Source organism: Oncorhynchus clarkii, chromosome 20 (assembly GCF_045791955.1).
Source record: "Oncorhynchus clarkii lewisi isolate Uvic-CL-2024 chromosome 20, UVic_Ocla_1.0, whole genome shotgun sequence".
In the NCBI taxonomy this organism is placed as follows: Eukaryota; Metazoa; Chordata; class Actinopteri; order Salmoniformes; family Salmonidae; genus Oncorhynchus; species Oncorhynchus clarkii.
Genome location: NC_092166.1, coordinates 27,496,729 through 27,523,813, shown reverse-complemented (window position 1 = coordinate 27,523,813; position 27,085 = coordinate 27,496,729). Strand labels below are relative to the sequence as shown.

Genomic DNA, 27,085 nt, shown 5'->3' with positions numbered 1-27,085 from the left:
TCATGGACTGTACCAGATTTGCCAGTGCTTGCTGTGAGATGTTACCCCACTCCTCCACCAAGACACCTGCAAGTTCCCTGGACATTTCTGGGGGGAATGGTCCTAGCCCTAGCCCTCCGATCCCACAGGTCCCAGACGTGCTCAATGAGATTGAGATCCGGGCTCTTCGCTGGCCATGGCAGAACACTGACATTCCTGTCTTGCAGGAAATGACGCACAGAATGAGCAGTATGGCTGCTGGCATTGTCATGCTGGAGGGTCATGTCAGGATGAGCCTGCAGGAAGGGTACCACATGAGGGAGGAAGATGTCTTCTCTGTAACGCACAGCATTGAGATTTCCTGCAATGACAACAAGCTCAGTCCAATGATGCTGTGACACACCGCCCCAGACCTTGACGGACCCTCCACCTCCAAATTGATCCCGCTCCAGAGTACAGGCCTCGGTGTAACGCTCATTCTTTCAACGATAAACGCAAATCCGACCATCACCCCTTTTGAGACAAAACCGCGACTCATCAGTGAAGATAACTTTTTGCCAGTCCTTTCTGGTCCAGCAACGGTGGATTTGTGCCCGTAGGCGACGCTGTTGCCGGTGATTTCTGGTGAGGACCTGCCTTACAACAGGCCTACAAGCCCTCAGTCTAGCCTCTCTCAGCCTACTGCGGACAGTCTGAACACTGATGGAGAGATTGTGCGTTCCTGGTGTGTTGTTGCCATCCTGTACCTGTCCCGCATGTGTGATGTTCGGATGTACCGATCCTTGTGGTCTGCCACTGCGAGGATGATCAGCTGTCCGTACTGTCTCCCTGTAGCGCTGTCTTAGGCGTCTCACAGTACAGACATTGAAATGTAGTGCCCTGGCCACATTTGCAGTCCTCATGCCTCCTTGCAGCATGCCTAAGGCACGTTCACACAGATGAGCAGGGACCCTGGGCATCTTTATTTTGATGCTTTTCAGAGTCAGTAGAAAGGCATCCTAAGTTTTTATAACTGTGACCTTAATTGCCTACAGTCTGTAAGCTGTTAGTGTCTTAACGACCTTTCCACAGGTGCATGTTCATGGAAGCATGGGAAACAGTGTTTAAACCTTTTACAATGAAGATCTGTGAAGTAATTTGAATTTTTACGAATTGTATTTGAAAGACAGGGTCCTGAAAAAGGGACGATTCTTTTTTTGCTGAGTTCATATATAAGTGTTTGTTTTGGGCTTCATCCCCATCATGTTCATGACGTACGCTATTTTGGGATAGTGAAATTAAAAAATATATATATTTCGTATTCCTGCGCCTGTCTCCAATCGGTATTCAATGTGACACTTCCCAACTAGTTTGGACAAGTTGGTTTGTGTACATTGAAGGAGTCGTCTTTCTTGGGCCTGCACAATAGTTCAACAAAATGTTTTTGATCGCTTGATGACTCAGTTATAGCTTCCAAATTGCAAAACCTGTTTAGCAAACTATAAAACCCATTGTAACAAACACTATTGCACCTCAGTGCTGATTGGTCCAAATATTTGTGTTTATTTTAGGATTTAAGGTGATTTTTTTGAATGGGTTATAGCTTTTACCTCTGTAAAACACATCTCCTCTCTCTCCCTTTAATCTCTATCTCTCCCCCCACTCTGCTTTCCCATCTATTTCCCTGACAATCCGCTCTTGTAACCCACTACACTGAAGAGTTTTGTGTTGAGGTTTCTTTGTACATGCAGATTGTGTTGTACGTGCAAGTTGTGTCCAATAAATGGGTCATTGTGAAAGAAAGGTTTTGTCATACTGTACTTTAATGTTTTCGAACAACCTAATATTTTGTTTTGCATGGACTTCATTCAATTAGATGTTACCAGTTGAAGTAACTCAGTTAAATTACTCCAATCCAAGAGTTTGTTTTTCTTGAAGCCTAATTATCAAATAAAAAATGTTTGTCACGTGTGCCGAATAAATGCTTACTTACAGGCTCTAACCAATAGTGCAAAAAAGGTATTAGGTGAACAATGGGTAAGTAAATTATTAAAAACAACAGTAAAAAGACGATGAAATGCTGTATCGAGGCTATATACAGTAGCTAGGCTATAAAAGTAGCAAGGCTACATATAGGCACCGGTTAGTCAGGCTGATTGAGGTAGTATGTACATGTAGACATGGTTAAAGTGACTATGCATATATGATGAAAATAGAGTAGCTTGGGGGTAGAAGCTGTTTAGAAGCCTCTTGGACCTAGACTTGGCACTCCGGTACCGCTTGCCATGCGGTAGTAGAGAGAACTATGACTGGGGTGGATGGGGTCTTTGACAATTTTTAGGGCCTTCCTCTGACACCGCCTGGTGTAGAGGTCCTGGATGGCAGGCAGCTTAGCCCCAGTGATGTACTGGGCCGTACGCACAACCCTCTGTAGTGCCTTGCGGTCGGAGGCCGAGCAATTGCCGTACCAGGCAGTGATGCAACCATGCTCTCGATGGTGCAGCTGTAGAACCTTTTGAGGATCTCAAGACCCATGCCAAATCTTTTTAGTTTCCTGAGGGGGAATAGGCTTTGTCATGCCCTCTTCACGACTGTCTTGGTGTGTTCGGACCATTCTAGTTTGTTGGTGATGTGGACACCGAGGAACTTGAAGCTCTCAACCTGCTCCACTACAGCCCCGTCGATGAGAATGGGGGCGTACTCGGTCCTCCTTTTCCTGTAGTCCACAATCATCTCCTTAGTCTTGGTTACGTTGAGGCATAGGTTGTTATTCTGGCACCACCCGGTCAGGTCTCTGACCTCCTCCTTATAGGCTGTCTCGTCGTTGTCGGTGATCAGGCCTACCACTGTTGTGTCGTCTGCAAACTTAATGATGGTGTTGGAGTCGTGCCTGGCCAGGCAGTCGTGGGTGAACAGGGAGTACAGGAGGGGACTGGAATATGCACCCAAAGGGGGCTCCAGTGTTGAGGATCAGCGTGGCAGATGTGTTGCTACCTACCCTCACCACCTGAGGGCGGCCCGTCAGGAAGTCCAGGATCCAGTTGCAGAGGGAGGTGTTTAGTCCCAGGATCCTTAGCTTAGTGATGAGCTTTGAGGGTACTATGGTGTTGAACGCTGAGCTGTAGTCAATGAATAGCATTCTCACATAAGTGTTCCTTTTGTCCAGGTGGGAAAGGGCAGTGTGGAGTGCAATAGAGAGTGCATCATCTGTTGTATTTGAGGTTGTTTTTGCATAGTATTTTAGTTTTCAGTAAATCAAATAAACAAGTTTGAAAAAAATGAACATTTAAGTTTTACGGAGGCAAATTGTGATTGTAATCAAATAATACAAGTGTCATTGACCTAATAATTACATTTAATCTAAAGTGTTTATTTGACCTGAAAAACTTCAACTAGTTTGCTTGTTACCAGTTGAAGTAATTCAATTAAGTTGATACAACTAATCACTTTTTACAGTGTTGATACAGGCATTTTTAGTTCTTTATGATAGCTACATTAGCAGGCAATTAGTATTTCATTTTGGGGGGGTAAGGCGACTATATTGATAAAAGTGACCTTGTCCGAGAAAGATTTACGTGGTTATCAAAAAGTCACGCCAGGGTAAGCCTACACAAAATACAGCCCTTATTTGAAGTGTTTCTAAAATTCGCTATGGGAAAAAAATAAAAATAATGGGGAGTGGGTGGGGGGGTGGGGGGGGGGGGGATTAAAACCATTTCCGTGTTTGAACGCTATAATTTATAGGTATTATGACTCAAATCAAATCAAATTTTATTTGTCACATGTGCCGAATACAACAGGTGAGGAATTACAACAGGTACACCTTACAGTGAAATGCTTACTTACAAGTGCTTATCCAACAATGCATTAAGACGTTATTAAGAAAAACAAAGAAACATAAGTGTTAAGACTCATACTGTGGTACTCTATAGCCGAGCCTGTGTAGGGATGTGTTTTGGATTGGTCTGTGACCAGGGAAGAAGAGTCTAAGTGAGAGGTACTGTACTGTATACTCTGCCCAAAATCTGTCCACAAAAATAAGCACACGAAGTGAGGAATTTTTGTACGGAGGGCAATGAGAGGGTTTCGAATTTGGTCAACAAAAAATGTAATTGTTAATTTGCTACATGAGTCTTATTTGATCGATTAGTTTAGAAATTGGTTAAGTTGTCATGAATGCACTGATATAAGTGGACGAACGTGGCATTTAGGCATCTTTGAAAAAACGACTTTACATAGTATAATATGTATATATTATTGATACTTCGTTGTATTAGTTGTAGCAGTAGGTTTCATTCGTTGTAAGCCTATTAGTAGTTGTACAACTTTTTTAATGCTGTTAATGTACTTTAAAAAAAATACTATTATTTCATTGTTATTATTAGACAGTAGTTGGCATATTATTGTTACTATGTATTTTTTCATTTTTTCATTTGAACACTCTTGAAAACGAGATGGTGCATCTCAAAGGATTTCATCCTGCAAAATGTCAAATAAATATAGACTTGTGCCTGTTGTCATAGAATTAGATAGAGGACTCATGATGGCTATAACACGTTTTAGCATGGACCTTGCCATTGAGGGCGTCCACCATTTTAAAGTAGTCAACTGGGTGGGGATTCCTATGAATGGGAGCAATCAGACAATGAAGAAAATTGACTACTTTAAAATGGAGAAAGCCTCAATGGCACTGCCTATTCTGTCACAGACTCTAAAATGGCACAGATACAACAATACATTCTCTATCTATCTCAATGGCCTGTTGTTCACATGTGTATCTGCCCTCACAATGGCTAGAGTGGTTACACATCTCACCTCCCACCTGCCTTCCATTTCCGAGGACATGTATTTCCATTGTTAGAGCGGTCAATTTAATTTACAATATGTGTTATGACTGAAGGGTTGGGATGTGTTTTGTTTATGGATGTGTCTATTTTTGTATGTCGTTTTCCACCTTTTCCCCGAAATGGATTTTTTTTTCTCGTTCACTATCCTTTCTAGTTGGTGGCGGTAATGCACCAACAACATTGAGTGCCAACCGCCCTTAAACCCCGTCGAAGAAGAAAAAGCGAGTTTGACAAATCCCGGAACTATCCGTGGAGTGTGAAAGTAGGATATTTCTCTATAATTTACAGTTTTGTCCAACTTTTTTAAAATCATAGTGCCTACATAGGCATAACCTATTTACATCGAATGTTAAACGGTATGCGGGCTTCATTTTGTGTACATTAGAAATTGACAACATTGTCGTTAAATGTGTTGAAGTTAACGTTACAGTCGTGGATTTCTGACTAACGTAACGTTTCACTTCCAGATTCAGTTCTGTATTTCGATCCAACGCCGCTTAATCTCATTAGCCTACTGCTCATTTCGTTCTGAAATCAACTATTGATACTTTTACATAATGAGATATTGCGCTTTATTATTTACAATGTATGCGCTGGTCTAATCTCAATGCTAGAGGGACATACCGAGGTCGGACCAGGTAGACAGCCACCATGGCTGCAGTGCAGGACTCTATCTACATGAAATCCTCTGACCTTATCAAAAAGGAGCCTCTGGACTACGGCGGCTTCGGTACCGTGTACCTGTGCTATCACAAAACCCTCGGTCAGGTGGTTCTGAAGAGCGTCTACACCGGGCCACCGCGCAATGAGTGAGTAGAGGGCCATGGTGGGGATTCCCCAGTGTCCATGACCAGTGTTGTGACTGTCACGCTCCAAAAGTTTCATATTGTTTTCTAATTTCAAGAAGCAACTTTATATTTTTCTATGTGATCCATGAAGTAAAGTTTGTTTCATAATATTTTATTTGTAGTTAGATAAATATATATATGTTTGAATGATATGCTGCTTACTTGCATGGTTTAACATAACTTTTAGATCAGGGATTCCCCTTCCTGCATTTGGGAACATCCAGCGCGCCACGTCTATGTCTATGCGCCCAGCATTGTTCATGACACAAACTGTTCACACACCTCTTGTTGGTGGAGATAATTGTGCAGGTTTCAAGCTTATTTCCTGCAATTCTACACATTTTGTTATGTGGTGCAAAGAAAATGTTGCAGTTTTAAAGCTAATTGTCTTGCAAATCTATACATTTTGCCATGTCTAATGTGTATTTGTGTTGGGATAGTTATAAATAGCTCTCTTAAGGTATGTAATGACTAACATGACAAGAGGAACTGATGATGCCCTACCCAATTTCGAAATTGCACCCTGTGCATTCTACTATTACAACTTTCAAGAGTAAGTTTAAAGTCGGACTGAGTTCCTTTAAAAATGAACAGGCGTGCCCCACAGTTTGGTAACCACTGTTTTAGATAATGTTTTATGAGTTCACACAGAAAAAGAACCAGTCCAATGGGTAAGCTACACTTTTCTATTCCTGTGACACAAATGATGATAAAAACAGAGAAAATGGGTGTCTGTAGTGTGTATAGTGCTCAAGTAGCCTACAGTTGGCTTAGTTATTACATAGTAATACATCTCCAAATTAACACATTTTTCAAACTGGTAGTCTTGACCAAGCCTTCCTCCCTGTCTTCCCCAGGGGCAATAAGCAGTCCCTGCTAGAAGAGGGCAGCCTGATGACCAGACTGAACCATGAGCGGGTGGTCAGGCTGCTGGGGGTGATCCTGGAGGATGGGGACTACTCTCTGGTCATGGAGCTCCTCCCTAAAGGCAACCTGCTGGCCATGCTGGACCAGGTGAGAGGAGATCACAACAAAAACAATGACAACTACATTAACAACAATATCTAACTTAGTCTACAGTGTTACTACAGGTTAGTTCCTGAACTCACAGGGTAGCCTCCTTCCTCGCTGCAGAGGTGGGAGGTCTCTGCATCACACTTTGGTCTGTGTAATATCAACGAGCTGTTTTCTCTTTGGGATAACAACTTTTATATATTCCTGTCTTTTCTCCAGGTTTCTGTGCCGATATCTATCAAGGGCAGAATCATATTGGAGATTCTGGAGGGGATGGTGTACCTGATGAAGAACTGTGTCATACACAAGGATCTCAAACCAGAAAACATACTGGTGGACAACGATTTTCATATTAAGGTACAGCACACACTGTATAATATATGTCGTGACTAGACTTTAGCATTAATTTGAAGACTGTTATCTAATTAACTATGTTTAATTGTTACCTGATTTAAATTAATCATGTAACTAACTCATTAGGATCTGGGGCACCACGAGAGCGGTTCTTTAAAGAGTTACTATCTCCCGAATTAAACTATTAAAGGTCTTTCCCTATCACATCGATAAACAGTCTTGCTAATTTGCTAATTAAGTGGGAACACAGAATAAACATACACACACTGCACCGGTTATTGACTGGAGACGTAATACGCTGAAAACGTATCCTTAGCGGAATGACAACAACATGGATGCTGGTTAAAAAAGAGAGGGAGAGGGACAGATACACTTAACATTGCTACATTCAGAAACTACTCTCACCTACAATAACCATATACTTTGCACAAGAACCGCTGCCCGCTTTGAGCAAGAAATCAGGATTGCATTTACGTGAAATGCCTGGGTTCGCCGGGGATCTTTCGGTGAATGGGGCAGCCTTGGAAAGGGGGTTGGGCCTTTTCTCGGGACGCTGATTGTCCGAAATGGTTCCAACAACTCTTCTACTGTTGTCCTTCTTTGTAGTTGTCCCGTATCCGGTGACTTGTCATGTAGTCCTGAGCAGTTGATTTTCCTTCCATTCGCTCTTGAAGATAAGCTGCCAGTTGAGGACTTGTGAGGTGTCTGTTTCACAAACTAGACACTCTAACGTACTTGTCCTCTTGCTCAGTTGTTCACCGGGGCCTCCCACTCCTCTTTTTAGTTTGCGCTGTTCTGTGAAGGGAGTAGTGCACAGCGTCGTACTAGTTCTTCAGTTTCTTGGCCATTTCTTGCATGGAATAGCCTTTGTTTCTCAGAACAAGAATAGACTGACGAGTTTCAGAAGAAAGTTATTTGTTTCTGGACATTTTGATCCTAACCCTGACCCTGTAATCGAACCCACAAATGCTGATGCTCCAGATACTCAACTAGTCTAAAGAAGGCCCGTTTTATTGCTTCTTTAATCAGAACAACAGTTTTCAGCTGTGCTAACATAATTGCAAAAGGGTTTTCTAACGATCATTAGCCTTTTAAAATTATGAACTTGGATTAGCTAACACAACGGTTAGGACATCTACTTTGTACATGACACAAGTCATTTTTCCAACAATTGTTTACAGGTAGATTATTTTACTTATAATTCACTGTATCACATTTCCAGTGGGTCAGAAGTTTACATACACTAAGTTTACTGTGCCTTTAAATAACTTGGAAAATTCCAGAAATTTATGTCATGGCTTTAGAAGCTTCAGATAGGCTAATTGATATCATTTGAGTCAATTGGAGGTGTACCTGTGGATGTATTTCAAGGCCTACCTTCAAACTCAGTGCCTCTCTGCTTGACATCATGGGAAATTCAAAAGAAATCAGCCAAGACCATTTTTTTAGACCTCAAACAATACTACGCAAGTATAAACACCATGGGACCACACAGCCGTCATACTGCTCAGGAAGGAGACGCGTTCTGTCTCTTAGAGATGAACATACTTTGGTGCGAGAAGTGCAAATCAATCCCAGAACAACAGCAAAGGACCTTGTGAAGATGCTAGAGGAAACCGGTACAAAAGTATCTATATCCACAGTAAAACGAGTCCTATATCAACATAACCTGAAAGGCCGCTCAGCAAGGAAGCCACTGCTCCAAAACCCCCATAAAAAAACAGACTACTGTTTGCAACTTCACGTGGGGACAAAGATTGTACTTTTTGGAGAAATGTCCTCTGGTCTGATGAAACAAAAATAGAACTGTTTGGCCATAATGTCCATCATATGTGTTTGGGGGAGGCTTGCAACCCGAAGGACACCATCCCAACCGTGAAGCACGGGGGTGGCAGCATCATGTTGTAAGGGTGCTTTGCTGCAGGAGGGACTGGTGCACTTCACAAAATAGATGGCATCATGAGGGAAGAAAATGATGTGAAGCAACATCTCAAGACATCAGTCAAGAAGTTAAACCTTGGTCGCAAATGGGTCTTCCAAATGGGCAATGACCCCAAGCATACTTCCAAAGTTGTGTCAAAATGGCTTAAAGACAACAAAGTCAAGGTATTAGAGTGGCCGTCACAAAGCCCTGACCTCAATCCTATAGAAAATTTGTGGGCAGAAATTAAAAAACGTGTGCGAGCAAGGAGGCCTACATTCCTGACTCAGTTACACCAGCTCTGTCAGGAGGAATGGGCCAAAATTCACGCAATTTATTGTGGGAAGCTTGTGGAAGGCTACCCGAGACGTTTGACCCAAGTGAAACAATTTAAAGGCAATGCTACCAAATACTAATTGAGTGTATGTAAACTTCTGACCCAATGGGAATGTGATGGAAGAAGTAAAAGCTATAATAAATCATACTCTCTACTAATATTCTGACATTTCACATTCTTAAAATAAAGTGGTGATCCTAACTGACCTAAGACAGGGAATTTCTACTAGGATTAAATGTCAGGAATTGTGAAACACTGAGTTCCATTGTATTTGGCTAAGGTGTAAGTAAACTTCCGACTTCAACTGTATGTAGATAATCCATTAACAATGTTAAGAATGTCTACATTGTATTTCTGATAATTTTGATGTTCTTTTAATGGACAAAAAATACGCTTTTCTTTAAGAAACAAGGACATTTCTAGGTGACTCCAAACTTTTGAATGGTAGTGTATGTGTATGAGTATGGATGTGTGTGTGAAATCCATGTATGCGTGTGCGTAATGCATGTACATGTATGAATATGTATGTCTGTAAATGTGCTCTAGATTGCAGACCTGGGCCTTGCCACCTGTCAGACGTGGAGCAGACTGACTAAGGAGGAGTCTCGCAGGCAGAGCCGGCTAGGACGTATGGGGGCTGGAGGAGGGGGGGCCCGGGCAGCTGGTACTCTGTGCTACATGGCTCCTGAGCACCTTGACAGCATCCATACACGCTCCTCTGAGAAGTCTGACATCTATAGCTTCGCTATTGTCATCTGGGTCATCCTCACTGCCAGGGAGCCCTTTGAAAGTGAGTGTTGCTCACTCAGTCTACAGAGGCCTGTTGGGGTTATAGTAATCGGATGTGATTTCAGCCATATACAGTGAGTTCCAAAAGTGTTGGGACAGTGACAATTTTGTTGTTGTTTCGGCTCTTCTCCAGCACTTTGGATTTGAAGTGATACAATAACTATGAGGTTAAAGTGCAGACTGTCAGCTTTAATTTGAGGGTATTTTCATCCATATTGTAACGCTTCTCGTTGGTGGAAGGAGAGGAGGACCAAAATGCAGCGTGGTAAGTGTTTGTCATTTTTTAATTGAACAAACTGAACACTACACAAAATAATAACAAAGAGAAAACGAAACAGTTCTGCCAGGTGAACAAACACTAAACAGAAATTAAACACCCACAACCAAAATGGGGAAAACAGGCTACCTAAGTATGATTCTCAGAGACAACGAACGACACCTGCCTCTGATTAAAAAAAATACTAGGCCAAACACATAGAAATATAACCTAGAAAAAAATAACATAGACTACCCACCCCAACTCACGCCCTGACCAACCTAACACAAAGACATAAAAAAGGAACTAAGGTCAGAACGTAACAGTACCCCCCCCCCCCCCAAAACCTGAACCTATAGGGGAGGGTCTGGGTGGGCGTCTGTCCTCGGTGGCGGCTCCTCTGGCGCGGGACGTGGACCCTCCACCATAGTCTTTGCCCGCTTAAGTGGCGCCTTTGGAGCGGCGACCCTCGCTGCCATCCTCAGACTGGGGACCCTTGCAGCGGGCCCGAATAGATGGGAGACTCCGGCCGCGCCGTAGTGAAGGGCGACTCCGGCAGCGCCGTAGTGAAGGGCGGCTCCTGACTGACGGGCGGCTCTGGCAGCTCAGGACAGACGGGCGGCTCTGGCAGCTCAGGACAGACGGGCGGCTCTGGCCTGGAGAGAGAACCTGGAGGGAGGGGACGGAGAGACTGTGTGGGGCTGCCACAGGACCCACCAGGCTGGCGAGACCTACAGGAGGCCTGGTGCGTGGAGGAGGCACCGGATGGACCGATCTGTGGGGGAGCTCTGGTGCGCAGCCTTGGCACCACTCCTCCAGGCTGGATGACCACTTTAGCCCGGACCATCCAGAGTGCAGGCACAGGTTGAACCGAGCTGTGGGTGAGCACTGGAGATTTGGTGCATACTACTCGCAACTCTCCCCTAGGCTCAATGTCCACATTCGCCTGCATTAACTGTCCTGTAGTCCATCCCAGCCTTGTGCAGGTCTACAATTTTATCCCTGGTGTCCTTACACAGCTGTCTGGTCTTGGCCATTGTGGAGAGGTTGGAGTCTGTTTGATTGAGTGTGTGGACAGGTGTCTTTTGTACAGGTAATGAGTTCAAACAGGTGCAGTTAATACAGGTAATGAGTGGAGAACAGGAGGGATTCTTAAAGAAAAACTAACAGGTCTGTGAGAGCCGGAATTCTTACTGGTTGGTAGGTGATCAAATACTTGTCATGCAATAAAATGCAAATGATTTACTTAGAAATCATACAATGTGATGTTCTGGATTCCGTCTCTCACAGTTGAAGTGTACCTATGATAAAAATTACAGACCTCTACATGCTTTGTAAGTAGGAAAACCTGCAAAATCGGCAGTGTATCAAATACTGGTTCTCCCCACTGTATATCCTGAGGCTGCAAGCTTTGGATTTTAACAAAGCAATTTTGAGGAAAAGGCTGCCTAAATTCTATCAGCATATCGAGCAGTACTCACGCTGCTAAAACACTCAACCACTGTTACTCCAACTTCCGGGATGCATACAAGGCCCTCCCTCTCCCTCCTTTCGGCAAATCTGACCACGACTCCATTTTGCTCCTCCCTTCCTATAGGCAGAAACTCAAACAAGAAGTACCCGTGCTAAGGACTATGCAACGCTGATCTGATCAATCGGAATCCGCACTTTAAGATTGTTTTGATCACGCGGACTGGGATATGTTCCGGGTAGCTTCCGATAATAATTTTGACTAATACACTGGGACGGTGACTGAGTTTATCAGGAAGTGTCAGGAGATGTTGTACCCACTGTGACTATTAAAACCTACCCTAACCAGAAAACATGTATAGATGGCTGCATTCGCAGATAACTGAAAGCGCGAACCACTGCATTTAACCATGGCAATGTGACTGGGAATATGACAGAATACAAACGGAGTATTCATTCCCTCCACAATGTAATCAAACAGAAAAAACTTCAGTATTAGAGACAAGGTGGAGTTGCAATTCAACGGCTTAGACACGAAACATATGTTGGCAGGGTCTAGACAATCACAGACTACAAAAGGAAAACCAGCCAGGTCACACCGACATCTTGCTTCCGGATAAGCTAAACACCTTCTTTGACCGCTTTGAGGATAACACAGTGCCACAAACGCGGCCAGCTACCAAGGACCTGTGGGCTCTCCTTCTTCGTGGCCGACATGAGTAAGACATTTAAACGTGTTAACCCTCGCAAGGCTGCCAGCCCAGACTCCATCCCTAGCCTACCCAAGAATATAAAGGTAACTGAACTAAATGACTATCGCCCCATTGCACTCACTTTTGTCATCATGAAGTGCTTTGAGAGACTATTCCAGGATCGTATCACCCCCACCTTACCTGACACCCTAGACCCGCTTCAATTTTCTTAACACCCCAATAGGGCCATAGACGATGCTATCGCCATCACACTGCCCTATCCCATCTGGACAAGAGGAATACCTATGTAAGAATGCTGTTCGTTGACTATAGCTCAGCATTCAACACCATAGTACCCTCCAAGCTTGTCATTAAGCTTGAGGCCCTGGGTCTGAACCTCACCCTGTACAATTGGGTCCTGGACTTCCTGACGGGCCACCTCCAGATGGTAAAGGTAGGAAACAGCACCTCCACTTTGCTGATCCTCAACACTGGGGCCCCACAAGGGTGTGTGCTCAGCCCCCTCCTGTACTCATTGTTCACCCATTACTGTGTATCACTGCCTGGTACGGCAACTGCACCGCCCGCAACCGCAGGGCTCTCCAGAGGGTGGTGCGGTCTGCGCAACGCATCACCGGAGGGAAAACTACCTGCCCTCCAGGACACCTACAGCACCCAATGTCAAGAAGATCATCAAGGACAACATCCATTCGAGCCACTGCCTGTACACGCCGCTATCATCCAGAAAGCAAGGTCAGTACAGGTGCATCAAAACGGGGACCAAGAAACTGAAAAACAGCTTCTATCTCAAGGCCATCGTTCTGTTAAATAGCCATCACTAGCACAGAGAGGCTGCTGCCTATACACACAGACTTGAAATCATTGCCCACTTTAATAAATGGAACACTAGTCACTTTAATAATGTCACTTTAATATTGTTTACATATCTTGCATTACTCATCTCATATGTATATTCTGCATTTTATACTATTCAACTTTATGTTAGTCTTTGCTCCTCTGACATTGCTCGTCCATATATTGATATATTCTAAATGCCATTCCTTTCCTTAGATTTGTGTATGTTTGGTTTATGTTGTGAAATTGAGGCATTCTTTTGTGACTGCTGAATACTCACTATCAATCACTTAGATCATGTGTTTTCAAGTAGAGATACCTTGAGAAGCAACAGCTGCTCTCTATATCACCTCACGATCGTGCATTCTTCTCTCTTCTGTAGCAGGCGTAAAAGAAACACAGACCGGACAAGTAGATGCGCAATGGATTATGGTCATTGTAGTTAATTACCACATTGTATGCATCAAACAAGAATATTGGTCTGTTGGAAACTACATCTCCCTACTACATCTCACAGTTCAGACTTAATCTGATTCATCTCTAGAGAAACTGCATTGAACTCACAGGAAAAAACTGAATGAAATGGAATTCAAATAATTGAACCGACTTCAGTCAGTTAGTTTAAAAATGGAAAAATAACTGAAATGTTGGCTAATCGCTCATGGGCGAACCGTTTAGAAATTACAGCTCTTCTTGTACATAGTCCCCCATTTTAGGGGACCAAAAGTATTGAGACAAATTCACTTATGTGTGTTAAAGTGGTAGAGAGTTAAGTATTTGGTCCCATATTCATAGCACACAATGACTACACAAAGTTTGTGACTACAACTTTGCTGGATGCATTTTCTGTTTGTTTTGGTTGTGTTTCAGATTATTTTGTTCCAAATAGGAATGAATGGTAAATAATGTATTATCCTGAATGGACCGTGAATAATTATGAGTGAGAAAGTTAGAGACACACAAATATCATACCCCCAGGACATGCTAACCTCTACCATTACAATAACGGGAGGTTAGAATGTTTTTGGGGCGGTTGATATTTGTGCATCGGTAACTCGGAAAAAAACATCGGAAACATTATATTCTTATTTACAATAAGTAATTACACAATACATTATTTACCATACATTTCTATTGGGCACAAAATAATAAGCTTGATGTTTTCATTGCGTGCTATGAATATGGGACAAAATACTTAACTTTTTACTACTTTAATACACAACTTAATTTGTCCCAATTTTGGACCCCTAAAATGGGGGAATATGTTCAAAAAGTGCAGTAATTTCACCTGATATGGATAAAAATACCCTCAAATTAAAGCTGACAGTCTGCACTTTAACCCCATAGTCATTTTATCATTTCAAATCCAAAGTGCTGGAGTACAGATCCAAAACAACAAAAACTGTGTCACTGGCTCAATACTTTTGGAGACCACTGTATTTTATGGTAAAAATTTTATGAATGTTTTCAGTTTTCAAATGCCTGTACAGATGCACTGAATTCATTTTGGACTACTGTATTTTCAGATGCTCGGAGTGAGGACCATATCTGCCAGTGTGTCCGTAAAGGCGATCGTCCGAATGAATACCTCATCCCTGGTGATACTCCTGTAGAGATCATAGAGCTAATGAAGAGTTGCTGGCATCAGGATCCACAACGACGGCCAACATTCAGAGGTGTGTGTGCATATGTGTGGTGAGATTGAGGTACAGGAATTTCAAATCATGTATTACAGTATACGCACAATGGTAATCAATCAAATTGTATTTGTATAGCACTTTTTACAAAGTAATATCACGGCACAATTCACGAAACCCAGACCTAAATAGCAAGTTCAGGGCAACTTGAGCTTAATATAACTATTTAGGGGGGGGAAGAAGAAACCTTGAGAGGAACCAGACCCTTCAGGGGTCCCCATACACCTGTGACTAACTGGATGTACACCACCGTTCAAAAGTTTGGGGTCACTTAGAAATGGCCTTGTTTTTGAAAGAAAATAAAAAATGTTGTCCATTAAAGTAACATCAAATTGATCAGAAATACAGTGTAGACATTGGTAATCTTGTAAATGACTATTGTAGCTGGAAACGGCAGATTTTTTTAATGGAATATCTACATAGGCGTACAGAGGCCCATTATCAGCAACCATCACTCCTGTGTTCCAAAAGCACGTTGTGTTAGCTAATCCAAGTTTATACTTTTTAAAGGCTAATTGATCATTAGAAAACCCTTTTGCAATTATGTTAGTGTAACAGTATAGACTTTACGTCCGTCCCCTCGCACTGACATGGGCGCGAACCAGGGACGCTCTGCGCACGTCAACAGTCACCCTCGAAGCATCGTTACCCATCGCTCCACAAAAGCCGCGGCCCTTGCAGAGCAAGGGGAACCACTACTTCAAGGTCTCAGAGCAAGTGACGTCACCGATTGAAACGCCACTAGCGATTGGCTAGCAATTTCACATTGGCTACATTAGCACAGCTGAAAACTGTTCTAATTAAAGAAGCAATACAACTGGCCTTCTTTACACAAGTTGAGTATCTGGAGCATCAGCATTTGTGGGTTCGATTACAGGCTCAAAATGGCCAGTAACAAAGAACTTTCTTCTGAACCTCGTCAGCCTATTCTTGTTCTGAGAAATGAAGGCTATTCCATGCAAGACATTTCCAAAGAAACTGAAGATCTCGTACAACACTGTGTACTACTCCCTTCATAGAATAGCGCAAACTTTCTCTAACCAGAATAGAAAGAGGAGTGGGAGGCCCCGGTGCACAACTGAACAAGAGGACAAATACTTTAGTGTCTAGTTTGAGAAATAGACTCCTCACAAGTCCTCAACTGGCAGCTTCATTAAATAGTACCCGCAAAACACCAGTTTCAACATCAGCAGTGAAGAGGTGACTCCTGGATGTTCCTCTGTCCAGTATCTGTGTTCTTTTGCGCATCTTAATTGTTTATTTTTATTGGCCAGTCTGAGATATGGCTTGTTCTTTGCAACTCTGCCTAGAACGCCAGCAATCCGGAGTCGCCTCTTCACTGCTGATTCCAGCTACAATATTAATTTACAACATTACAAATGTTTACACTGTATTTATGATCAACTTGATGTTATTTTAATGGACAAACAATTAGCTCTTCTTTCAAAAACAAGGACATTTCTAAGTGACCTCAAACTTTTGAACGTGTGTGTGTGAGTGTGAGTGTGTGTGTGTGTGTGTGTGTGTGTGTGTGTGTGTGTGTGTGTGTGTGTACATACACACACGTGTACAGACATGGTATTAAAATATGTATTACAGAGCATTTGCAACTTGTACATTCCAACATGAGTTCAAAACAAGTGCAATATTTAACCAATGTGCTGTGTCATCATCACAATCAACATTGGACCTAATGGATAAATGAGTACTTCAACAAGCATCAATTTAATTTAAAAAAAATGTTTTACCTTTATTTAACTAGGAAAGTCAGTTAAGAACAAATTCTTATTTTCAATTATGGCCTAGGAACATTGGGTTAACTGCCTGTTCAGGGTCATTCAAGTCAATTCAAGTGATCCCTTGGTATTCACGAGTCTAATACACACTCTTATGTGGCTATGTTAGTAATATGACTGCTCTAATTGCTTTCTCTCTCTTTTTCTTGACAAGAGGGCTACAACTTCTTCCTGCCCGTCTACAGGGAGAAGTTGGAGCCAGATGTAGAAAGGGACTCACTTGGTCTCAGAGTAAGTTGATTGCGTGAACAAGGTGATAGCATTGTCATGAGTACATAATTTAATTAACCAAGTGTTTCACAAAACATTGTCGAAACAAATACAGTAACTTAGTGAAAGATATTGATGGGTGCATTGTTTGTGGCGATTCACTAAGTTGTTGTTAACTCTTAAACACTATCACCTCAGTGTGTGATTACCTTATTATATTACCACAATATTACCTCATCTATCATAAAAGGTCCATAACACATTTTAAACTATGTTATGCGTCTTGTGATCTGTTTCATTGGCATGTAGGACTTGTACGAGGGGCCTGAGGAGCTGGTGGAGAAGATGAAATCTTTATCGATGCCTCCTGAGAGCCTTACAGCAGGTGAGTGTTCTGAGCACCACAAGAGGCGGGCTTCAAGGCCCTGACCCTTTATAGCTTTCCGCCTTACAACTCCAGACTGCTCGCTTCCTCTTTATACTTGTTAGACTTCAGTGCAGCTTTTGACATTATCAATCATATTCTGCTGCTGGAAAAACGTAAGTGTTATAGCTTTACACCCCCTGCTATAATGTGGATAAATAGTTACTTGTCTAACAGAACACAGAGGGTGATCTTTAATGGAAGCCTCTCAAACATAATCCAGGTAGAATCAGGAATTCCCCAGGGAAGCTTTTTAGGCCCCTTGCTTTTTTCAATCTTTACTAATGACATGCCACTGGTTTTGAGTAAGGCCAGTGTGTATATGTATGCAGATGACTCAACACCATACACGTCAGATACTACAGCGATTGAAATAACTGCAACACTTAACAAAGAGTTCAGACAGCCATGCATACATACCCCACAAGCCACCAGAAGTCTCTTCACAGTCCCCAAGTCCAGAACAGACTATGGGAGGCACACAGTACTTCATAGAGACATGACTACATGGAACTCTATTCCACATCAGGTAACTGATGCAAGCAGTAGAATCTGATTTAAAAAGCAGGTAAAAATACACCTTATGGAACAAAGGGGACTGTGAAGAGACGCACAAAGGTACAGACACATGCATACGCACGCACACATAGTGATATTGTTGTATGGTGGTATTGAATATTTTGTGATGTGAATATGTGGTGGTGTAGGGATGTTGATGTACTGTTTTCTCTTAAGCTCATTTAGTACAAACATAGTTCACTGTTTTATCTTTTGTTTTATATGTAATGTGGCCGCTTTGGTGTGGTTCGTCCTCAGGAAGAGTAGTTGATGCCCTGGCCGTATACCTCTAGACCACTCACAGCCTTATGTCTTACACCTACACCGCACACTGTCTACAGTCTCATTATGGTGTAGACTTGTGTCAAGTTTAATATTTAATATACTCAGCCTAAGCCCACTGATCCAAAGGTTTGGTAAAAGTCCACTGAACTATTTGGCATGACAGAAAATTATTTTTTAATTTATTTTATTTTTTACATCTTACGAGACAGGATACACTAAGACTAGGGCTGTGGCGGTCGTGACATTTTGTCAGCTGGTGATTGTCAAGCAAATAACTGCCGGTCTAACAGTAAATTACCGTTAATTAACATAAAACGCATAGCCTACAAGCCACTGATGCAGACCTTTTGGAACATCTACATTTTAAAAAGTCAAATCCATGAAATATAGCCTACACCGTCACAATAAATCCATTATTTATTTTAGGCAGGTCTAAAGAAACATGATATGAAGAAAATGTAGTCTCTTTCAGAAGAACAGAATAGCATACTCTGAGTTGTCCTTATGTTAGGTCCTGATCTGACTATGCCATATGGCTGTGGGCTACACTAGTTAATTTAGCAGACAATATTTGCTTAGAAGTCTGTGGCATTATTGAACAAAGCTGAATAAAATAGAAAGGATATTTTCTCCAAACGATTTGAGGGAGTGAACACATGACTATTCTGTGGTGAGCGGTTAACAAAGAAACAGGTCCTCCTATATGCTTCATTTAGAGTTATTTATGTAACTTTAGTTGTGATACAAATGTTGGGTTATATATTTTCATACAGTCTAAGGCTGCATGATGTGACTAATGATGATTTGAAAAAGTTGCATGAAAGGCATGAGCTCTGCTTTGATTTTTGTGCAGTCTGTACATACTTCATCAGTCTCTCATTCACAATTTGACATGTATTTGATAATACCTTGAATTTCCCGGCTGCATCCCCTTTGTGTGGCTGTAATAGCCCCTAAAAACATCATTTTGCGGCCAGTGGCCGTTGTGCCCTTGGGCTGAATATAATAATTATAATCCCCTTCTCCTGGCTGTGTGCCGAAGCATCTCTCACTCACTTGGCTCTCCGTCATGTGATCGGGTCTTTCTCACAGGCTACAAGCAAAGACAGACACATCGGGGACCCAACTGCCTGGATCCTTATCCAATTCCTAGGCACATATTGAAGATTTTGGAAGAACTGTCCACATTTACAGTACATTTCATCAGCCACCAAGATGAGAAGTCTTAACGAACAGCAAAAGCATTAGTTTATGTCTATTTACCATCCCCCATAGTACAAAAGTCAACCTATTCTATTCTGTGTGAGAAATAAATATTCCAAACATAGTCTGGGACAGTTGTGGGATGCGATAGATCCCAAATTAATACAACCAATGGCATCAAAAAAACTGTATGTTTAGCTTAAAATATTAATAAACTATTATGCTATTTCATCATATTATAAGTGTAGCAATGCGCACACGGCAGTAGGCTATAAGCGCAAATGTTCCATTAGCACAAATGCGATTATGCTTTAATTATAAAAGGTGCATTTTTATGGTGAAATTATCTTCCCCAAACTTGAAACTCTCACGGTGCGCATGTATGCCAGTTAGGCTTTACACCAGTTGTAAAGTGGATTAATGTGCTTAATTTTAAGAAGTTATTTGGCCACTTTTTAGTTTTGATGCAAGTATCATCAAAACATATAGGCATATGGGCTAGGCTACATGAGGTGTGCGACTATGATTTCTTGCCTTAAACTGGGCATCATTCACAAGTGTGATGAATGATGTCACACTTATATTGTCACACTATTCTTGATTTTAATCTTGTCTTTACATATTCTAAATAATATGTGCAATTTGTTTTGATTTAGAATGGAATATGTTTTGATTTAGAATGGACCATTATCATGCACCTGTCTCGAAACATGCAGCAGAAAAAATGCATGTAATCTATGCACTTAAATAGCGATTGGAAGACGCTTTTCCCATGGTTCATTTTCAAGCCAGCCAGGTAGGCTATACTCCAGTTGTGAAGAGATGCAATGTGCTTAATATTAGCAATGTTGAGAGAAATTAATAGTAGGTCTAGCCTATAGAAAGCTGATGGGATCCTCCTATTTTTAATAGAGGCCATCACTCCTTTTTCTCTCATGAAGTGTTTGGATTACATTTGCATTGATGTCAGATTGTTTAGAGCAGTGGTCCCGTACCCCTTAAAACATTCAATCTCCAGCTGCGTATCCCCTCTAGCACCAGGGTCAGCGCACTCTCAAATTTTGTTTTTTGCCATCATTGTAAGCCTGCCACACACACACTATACAATACATTTATTAAACATAAGAATGAGGGAGTTTTTGTCACAACCCGGCTCGTGGGAAGTGACAAAGTGCTCTTATAGGACCAGGACCAGGGCACAAATAATAATAATCAATACTTTTGCTTTTGATTTAGCTACCTTACATATAAAACTTAATTTGGTCATCGAAAATTGTGAATAACTCACCACAGGTTAATGAGAAGGGTGTGCTTGCACATAACTCTGTTATGGTGGGTTGTATTGGAGAGAGTCTGTCTTAAATCATTTTCCACACACAGTCTGTGCCTGTATTTAGTTTTCATGCTAGTGAGGGGTGAGAATCCACTCTCACATAGGTACGTGGTTGCAAAGGGCATCGGTGTCTTAACGATTTGCCAAAGCAGGATACTCTTAGCGCAGGCCAATCCAGATATCTGGCAGTGGCTTCTGATAAAATGTAATTTTCACAGAACCGCTTGTTGCAATTTCGATGAGTCTCTCTTGTACAAATATCGGTAAATGGACTGGAGGCAGGGCATGAAAGGGATAAAGAATCCAGTTGTTTGTGTCATCCGTTTTGGGAAAGTACCTGTGTTATTCCGCACCCAACTCACTCAGGTGCTTCGCTATATCACATTTGACATTGTCCGTAAACTTGAGTTCATTTGCACACAAAAAATCATACAATGATGGAAAGACCTGTGTGTTGTCCTTGTTAATGCAGACAGAGAAGCGCTCCAACTTCTTAATCATAGCCTCAATTTTGTCCAGCACATTGAATATAGTTGAGGAGAGTCCCTGTAATCCTAGATTCAGATCATTCAGGTGAGAAAAAACATTACCCAGAAAGGCCAGTCGTGTGAGAAACTCGTCATCATGCAAGCGGTCAGACAAGTTAAAATTATGGTCAGTAAAGAGAACTTTAAGCTCGTTTCTCAATTTTTTAAAAACGTGTCAATACTTTGCCCCTTGATAACTAATGCACTTCTGTATGTTGTAAAAGCGTTACATGGTCGCTGCCCATATTGTTGCATAGTGCAGAAAATACACAAGAGTTCGGGGACCTTGCTTTAACAAAGTTAACCATTTTCACTGTAGTGTCCAAAACGTCTTTCAAGCTGTCAGGCATTCCCTTGGCAGCAAGAGCCTCTCGGTGGATGCTGCAGTGTACCCAAGTGGCGTCGGGGGGGGAAACTGCTTGCACACGCGATACCACTCCACTATGTCTCCCTGTCAGGGCTTTTGCGGAATCAGTACAGATACCAACACACCTTGACCACCAAAGTCCATTTGATGTCACAAAGCTGTCCAGTACTTTAAAAATATCCTCTCCTGTTGTCCTGTGTTTCCAGTGGTTTGCAGAAGAGGATTTCTTCTTTAATTGACCCCCCATAAACGTAACGGACATATACCAGGAGCTGTGCCAGGCCCGCCACGTCTGTTGACTCACCCAGCTGTAACGCATAGAATTCACTAGCTTGTATACTAGCTTGTATGCGAAGCAGTAATTGTTTCAAAACATCTCCTTCCATGTCACTGATGCGTCGTGAAACAGTTTTGTTTGTTGAAGGCATTGTCTATATAGTTTTTTTGGCCTTTCCCCCCAGCATTGGCCCAGACATATCCGCGGCAGAAGGAATAATTAAGTCCTCCACAATAGTATGGGGCTTGCCTGTCCTAGCCACTCGTAGCTCACCATATAATACTTTTCTAGCCCCTTCTTATTAATGGTATCTGTTGCTTTTAAACATGTCTAACTACCCAAAAGTCATCTTAATTCTCGCTCCAAAAAACTCCTGTGGCTTATTCTTCAAATTGGCATGTAATGTTTCTAAACGTCCCTGTCTGTTGTTCGGTGCTTTCCTGGGTAAGGGGGCAGTAGCTCTTTGGCTGCATCAGATTCACAACTGTCAGTGTCCATGCTTGCTGGGCTAACAACAAATGTAGAATTGCTGATGCTAGCATTGGATGTGCTCATGGAAGCAGAACAACTTGTGTCATCATCAGGTGCAGGTGTAGTACTGCTGGTAGTAGTAGTACTACCAGTAGAGCTGGTATGTGTCTCTATGGACGCGGGCCTTACTTTTTAAAACAATTTATCCATTTTCGAGCAAACAGAATGAGCAGCAGCTACGTTTGGCTACATACGGACCGTTAGTGAAATTCCGGTGAGAGAGTAACGGTTAATGTGATTGATGTTAATTATTTGACTAGGCTACCTGTATTTGACATTGTGTTGTTATTTCGCTGAACACTAGATGGTTTAATTTTATTTTTGGCAGTGAAACAAGGCTACTCAGGCGAGAAAAAAACCTCACCCAAATGTATTGCCCCATTGGAAAATTTAAATGAACTGTTTGAAAATGTGAAGAAAAAAAAGATGGATGGAATTCGACTGCACTCATGACTCTTGACCGCCACTGTGGCGGTAATGCGGTCACCGGAACAGCCCTAACTAAGACCCGAACTTGAGATCTTTGCCCGTATTTAGTTTTCTCACCAATAAACCATTTATATGACGTTAAGAGGTAATGCACATGGATCTCAATTTAGAATTCATCTTTTAAAAATGAACCCTCTACCTCTTCTCACTATAGACCGGCCAGCTCCCTTGCTGAGCTCAGACAGTGCTGGGGCTGTCCGTATAGAAGCTGGTCCAGTGGAGGCCAGCATTGAGGACCTGAACCTCTTCCTTCCCTGTGGGCCCTCCCTAATCCAGCCAGATGCCCGGGCCCTCGGCCCCATCAGCACCCCCTCTGGTATGGAGCTCAAACTGGTCAGCAGTTCGAGGTCAAACCTGGAGGTCAAATTAGCCCAGGAGTACGAGTACCACAAATTCGGCAGCTACTGCCGGATGGATCAGCCGGACTTCAGCCCCTACCCTCACCCTGCCACCCCACAGCGCCTCTCCTCACAGGACCTCACTTCCACCAGAGGCCTCCCAGACCTCAGGCCCCCTCAGCCCCCAGTGTCCTCTGTCCAGTCTTGGACCAAAACCCAGGCCGTCCAGCCCAGCAGCGTGGAGGTGGACCCTCTCCTCCATCTCTCTGACCTGTACGAGGCTGCGGCCCCCTCCGGTACCACCACACCAAGACACCAGCAGTCAAGCCACATCCCTGAGTCTACCAGCAGCCCATCTCTGAGCCAGGGCAAGTATTCCCCCCAGCAGCAATATCCCTACGCCCAGTATGACCGCCTCCAGTCCTGGCCAGCCTACCCAGTGCCAGAGTCAGCTGCCCCAGACCTCACTGCAGGGCTGCGCCTGAACTCAGGTGCCAAGGTTGGACTTTCACAAGACCCAGGTAAGGATGATGCACAAATATTACAGTGCTTGATACCAGTATCACCATTACTACAGCTAGTCTACAGCTGATGTAGATTCCACAGTCAACATGACAGCTATCTAGCAATTCAATCAGGAAGGCATTTATGACAAACGTTGCATTTGTGTGTACATGTGCGTGTGTGTTGCAGCAGGCCTATTTATCCAGAACGCCAGTGGGATCCAGATAGGCAGCAACAACACACTCAGCATCAGGGGTCATGAGTCATACAGCAGCTCAGCCAGCTCTCTCTCCAACGGGCCCAACTCACTCTCTCTGCTCAAAGAAAACCTGCAGATGTACGGTAAGAGTAGACGACATCCTGCAAAGAAGAGCCTACTTCCTGAAAATAGACATCAGCTTCCTATTTGTCTATGTCATGTTTTCTACTAGTCACAGATTTTGCATTTGGCCACAATAGAGGGGTTCTATGCTATCTGCTTCAGGAAGGGAACCACAAAATGTACCATAAAACCATTAATCTATGCATTGTTTGTTTACAAATTTACACTGAACAACATTATTAACGCAACATGTAAAGTCTGAGTCCCATGTTTCATGAGCTGAAATAAAAGATCCCAGAAATGTTCCATATGCACAAAAAGCTTATTTCTATCAAATGTTGTGCACAAATTTGTTTACATCCCTGTTAGTGAGCATTTCTCCTTTGCCAAAATAATCCATCCACCTGACAGGTGTGGCATATCAAGAAGCTGATTAAACAGCATGATCATTACACAGGTGCATCTTGTGCTGGCCACAATAAAATGTGCAGTTTTGTCACACAACACAATGCCACAGATGTCTCAAGTTTTGAGGAAGTGTGCAATTGGCATGTTGACTGCAGGAATGTCCAGCAGAACTATTCCCAGAGAATGTAATGTTTATTTCTCAACCATAAGCCGCCTCCAACGTTGTTTTAGAGAATTTGACCGTATGTCCAACCGGCCTCACAACCGCAGACCATGTGCATGGTGTCGTGTGGTCGAGTGGTTTGCTAATGTCAACATTGTGAATAGAGTGCCCCATGGTGGCGGTGGGGTTATGGTATGGGCAGGCTTAAGCTACGGACAACGAACACAATTACATTTTATCGATGGCAATTTGAATGCGCAAAAAATACAGTGATGAGATCCTGTTGCCCATTAGAGGCCCATTTTTTATAAGGTATCTGTGACTAACAGATGCATATCTGTATTCCCAGTTGTGAAATCCATAGATTAGTGCCGAATGAATTTATTTAAATTGATTGATTTCCTCATATGAACTGTAACTCAGTAAAATCTTTGAAATTGTTTCATGTTCCGTTTATATTTTTGTTCAGTATATATTTGGGGTTATAATTTGGTTGGATAGTTAAACTAAGACCATGGGGAATTCATAAATAATATTATTCAACAGTCAATGGGTATGTATCATTAATTGACAGTAAATTATCAAAAACCCTTGTTAATATCACAGAAAAGGACTTTAACTTTCACGTTATACAATATGTTATGTTGGGTCCTTTCCCTGTTCAGAGGACCAGGCAGTGACGGAGGAGCACCTGGATCTCCTGAGAGATAATATCGGGAAGGACTGGAAGCGCTGCGCCCGTCGTCTGGGCCTGAGCGAGGTGGAGGTGGAGACCATCGACCATGACTACCAACGTGACGGGCTGCCTGAAAAGGTGCACCAGATGCTGGAGCGCTGGAGGATGAAGGAGGGCTGTGTGGGCTGCACCGTGGGCCGGCTCTGCAGAGCCCTGGAGAACTGTGTTAAAGTCGACCTGTTGAAGAGGCTTCTGCACTCCAGCGGGACCAACAGTTCTCTGTAGGTACGGTAGCCTGTATCAACTGTATTCAATTCCCCCTACCCCTATACCAGAGGGGTTACTATTGACTCCAGCCCCCCACCCTCACCCTTACATTCCTACCAACCAGTCTAACGTGTAATGATTGTCAGTTGAGTTGTTAGTATTGACTTTGAACTACTTACTTACTGTACGGTAGTCTGGCTGTAATTTCTTGCCATATGATATGGATATGAGTGTAGCAGCCCAAATACACCATTCCAATCTTTGGGAAATCTGCAGTTGCTTTATCCATTTTTGGACTTAAGTTAACAATATATACCCATTTGATTATTGAAGAATGAACTTATAAATGCCTCATGAGTTTAGTTCAACTGTTGTGCCACATCAGAGCCCTATACTACAAATCAGGTTTGAGGAGTTGGCGAGGCAACCTTGGTCAAATCCTCGGGATAATCGGCAACACATTTTTATCCTGAATGAAGTTTCTGAGCCAAAAGTTGAGGAATAATTCAATCAGATACCCTCCATGCAAAGCTTGTCATCATCCCCTCCATTTGAGGAAGCCGACTGATTTAAATGTTTGTATTATGTGTTTTTGTGTGTAAAAAAAAATAAATCTTCATATTACACATACAGTTGTAATGGGGCGGCAGGGTAGCCTAGTTGTAATGGGGCGGCAGGGTAGCCTAGTTGTAATGGGGCGGCAGGGTAGCCTAGTGGACTAGTAACCGGAAGGTTGCAAGTTCAAACCCCTGAGCTGACAAGGTTTAACCCACTGTTCCTAGGCCGTCATTTGAAATAAGAATTTGTTCTTAACTGACTTGCCTAGATAAATAAAGGTAAAATAAAAAATGATAGCATTCGCTTTGCAAACTTTTGATTGTATTTTCACATTTGCAACAGCCGCAACCATAGACATACAGTGCATTCAGAAAGTATTCAGACCCCTAGCCTAGTGGTTAGAGCGTTGGACTAGTAACCGGAAGGTTGCAAGTTCAAACCCCTGAGCTGACAAGGTACAAATATGTAAGAAGCAATGCGGCTGGTTGGGTTGTGTATCGGAGGACGCGTGACTTTCAACCTCGAGCCCGTACGGGAGTTGTAGCGATGAGACAAGATAGTAGCTACTACAAAAATTGGATACCACGAAATTGGGGAGAAAAAGGGGTAAAAATTCAAAAAAAGAAAAACATTTACATTAGTATTCAGACCCTTTACTGAGTATTTTGTTGAATCACCTTCACCAGCGATTACAGCCTTGAGTCTTGTCGGGTATGACACTACAAGCTTGGCACACCTCTATTTGGGGAATTTCTCCCATTCTTCTCTGCAGATCCTCTCAAGCTCTGTCAGGTTGGATGGGTAGCGTCCC

At 42.6% G+C, this 27,085-nt stretch overlaps 1 protein-coding gene across 4 annotated transcripts; it reads left to right on the top strand.

The window, feature by feature from the left end:
• Positions 1 to 4,836: 4,836 nt before the first annotated feature.
• On the top strand, positions 4,837 to 26,565 carry LOC139376149 (receptor-interacting serine/threonine-protein kinase 1-like). 4 transcript variants are annotated; one of them, XR_011627882.1, is made up of 11 exons: positions 4,837 to 5,614; positions 6,511 to 6,667; positions 6,887 to 7,024; positions 9,826 to 10,069; positions 14,868 to 15,017; positions 16,989 to 17,065; positions 17,354 to 17,429; positions 23,193 to 23,897; positions 24,070 to 24,222; positions 25,439 to 26,209; positions 26,421 to 26,551. XR_011627882.1 is itself a non-coding variant. In XM_071118392.1 (10 exons), the coding sequence occupies exons 1-10, from the start codon at positions 5,457 to 5,459 to the stop codon at positions 25,732 to 25,734; spliced, it is 2,154 nt and encodes a 717-aa protein (XP_070974493.1). In that variant the 5' UTR covers positions 5,009 to 5,456; the 3' UTR covers positions 25,735 to 26,335. The 4 variants fall into 4 exon arrangements, 2 of the variants coding, with proteins under 2 accessions (XP_070974493.1, XP_070974494.1); XR_011627883.1 differs by having other exon boundaries at positions 5,012 to 5,614; positions 24,073 to 24,222; positions 26,421 to 26,565; XM_071118392.1 differs by lacking the exon at positions 26,421 to 26,551 and having other exon boundaries at positions 5,009 to 5,614; positions 25,439 to 26,335.
• The last annotated feature ends 520 nt before the right edge of the window (positions 26,566 to 27,085 follow it).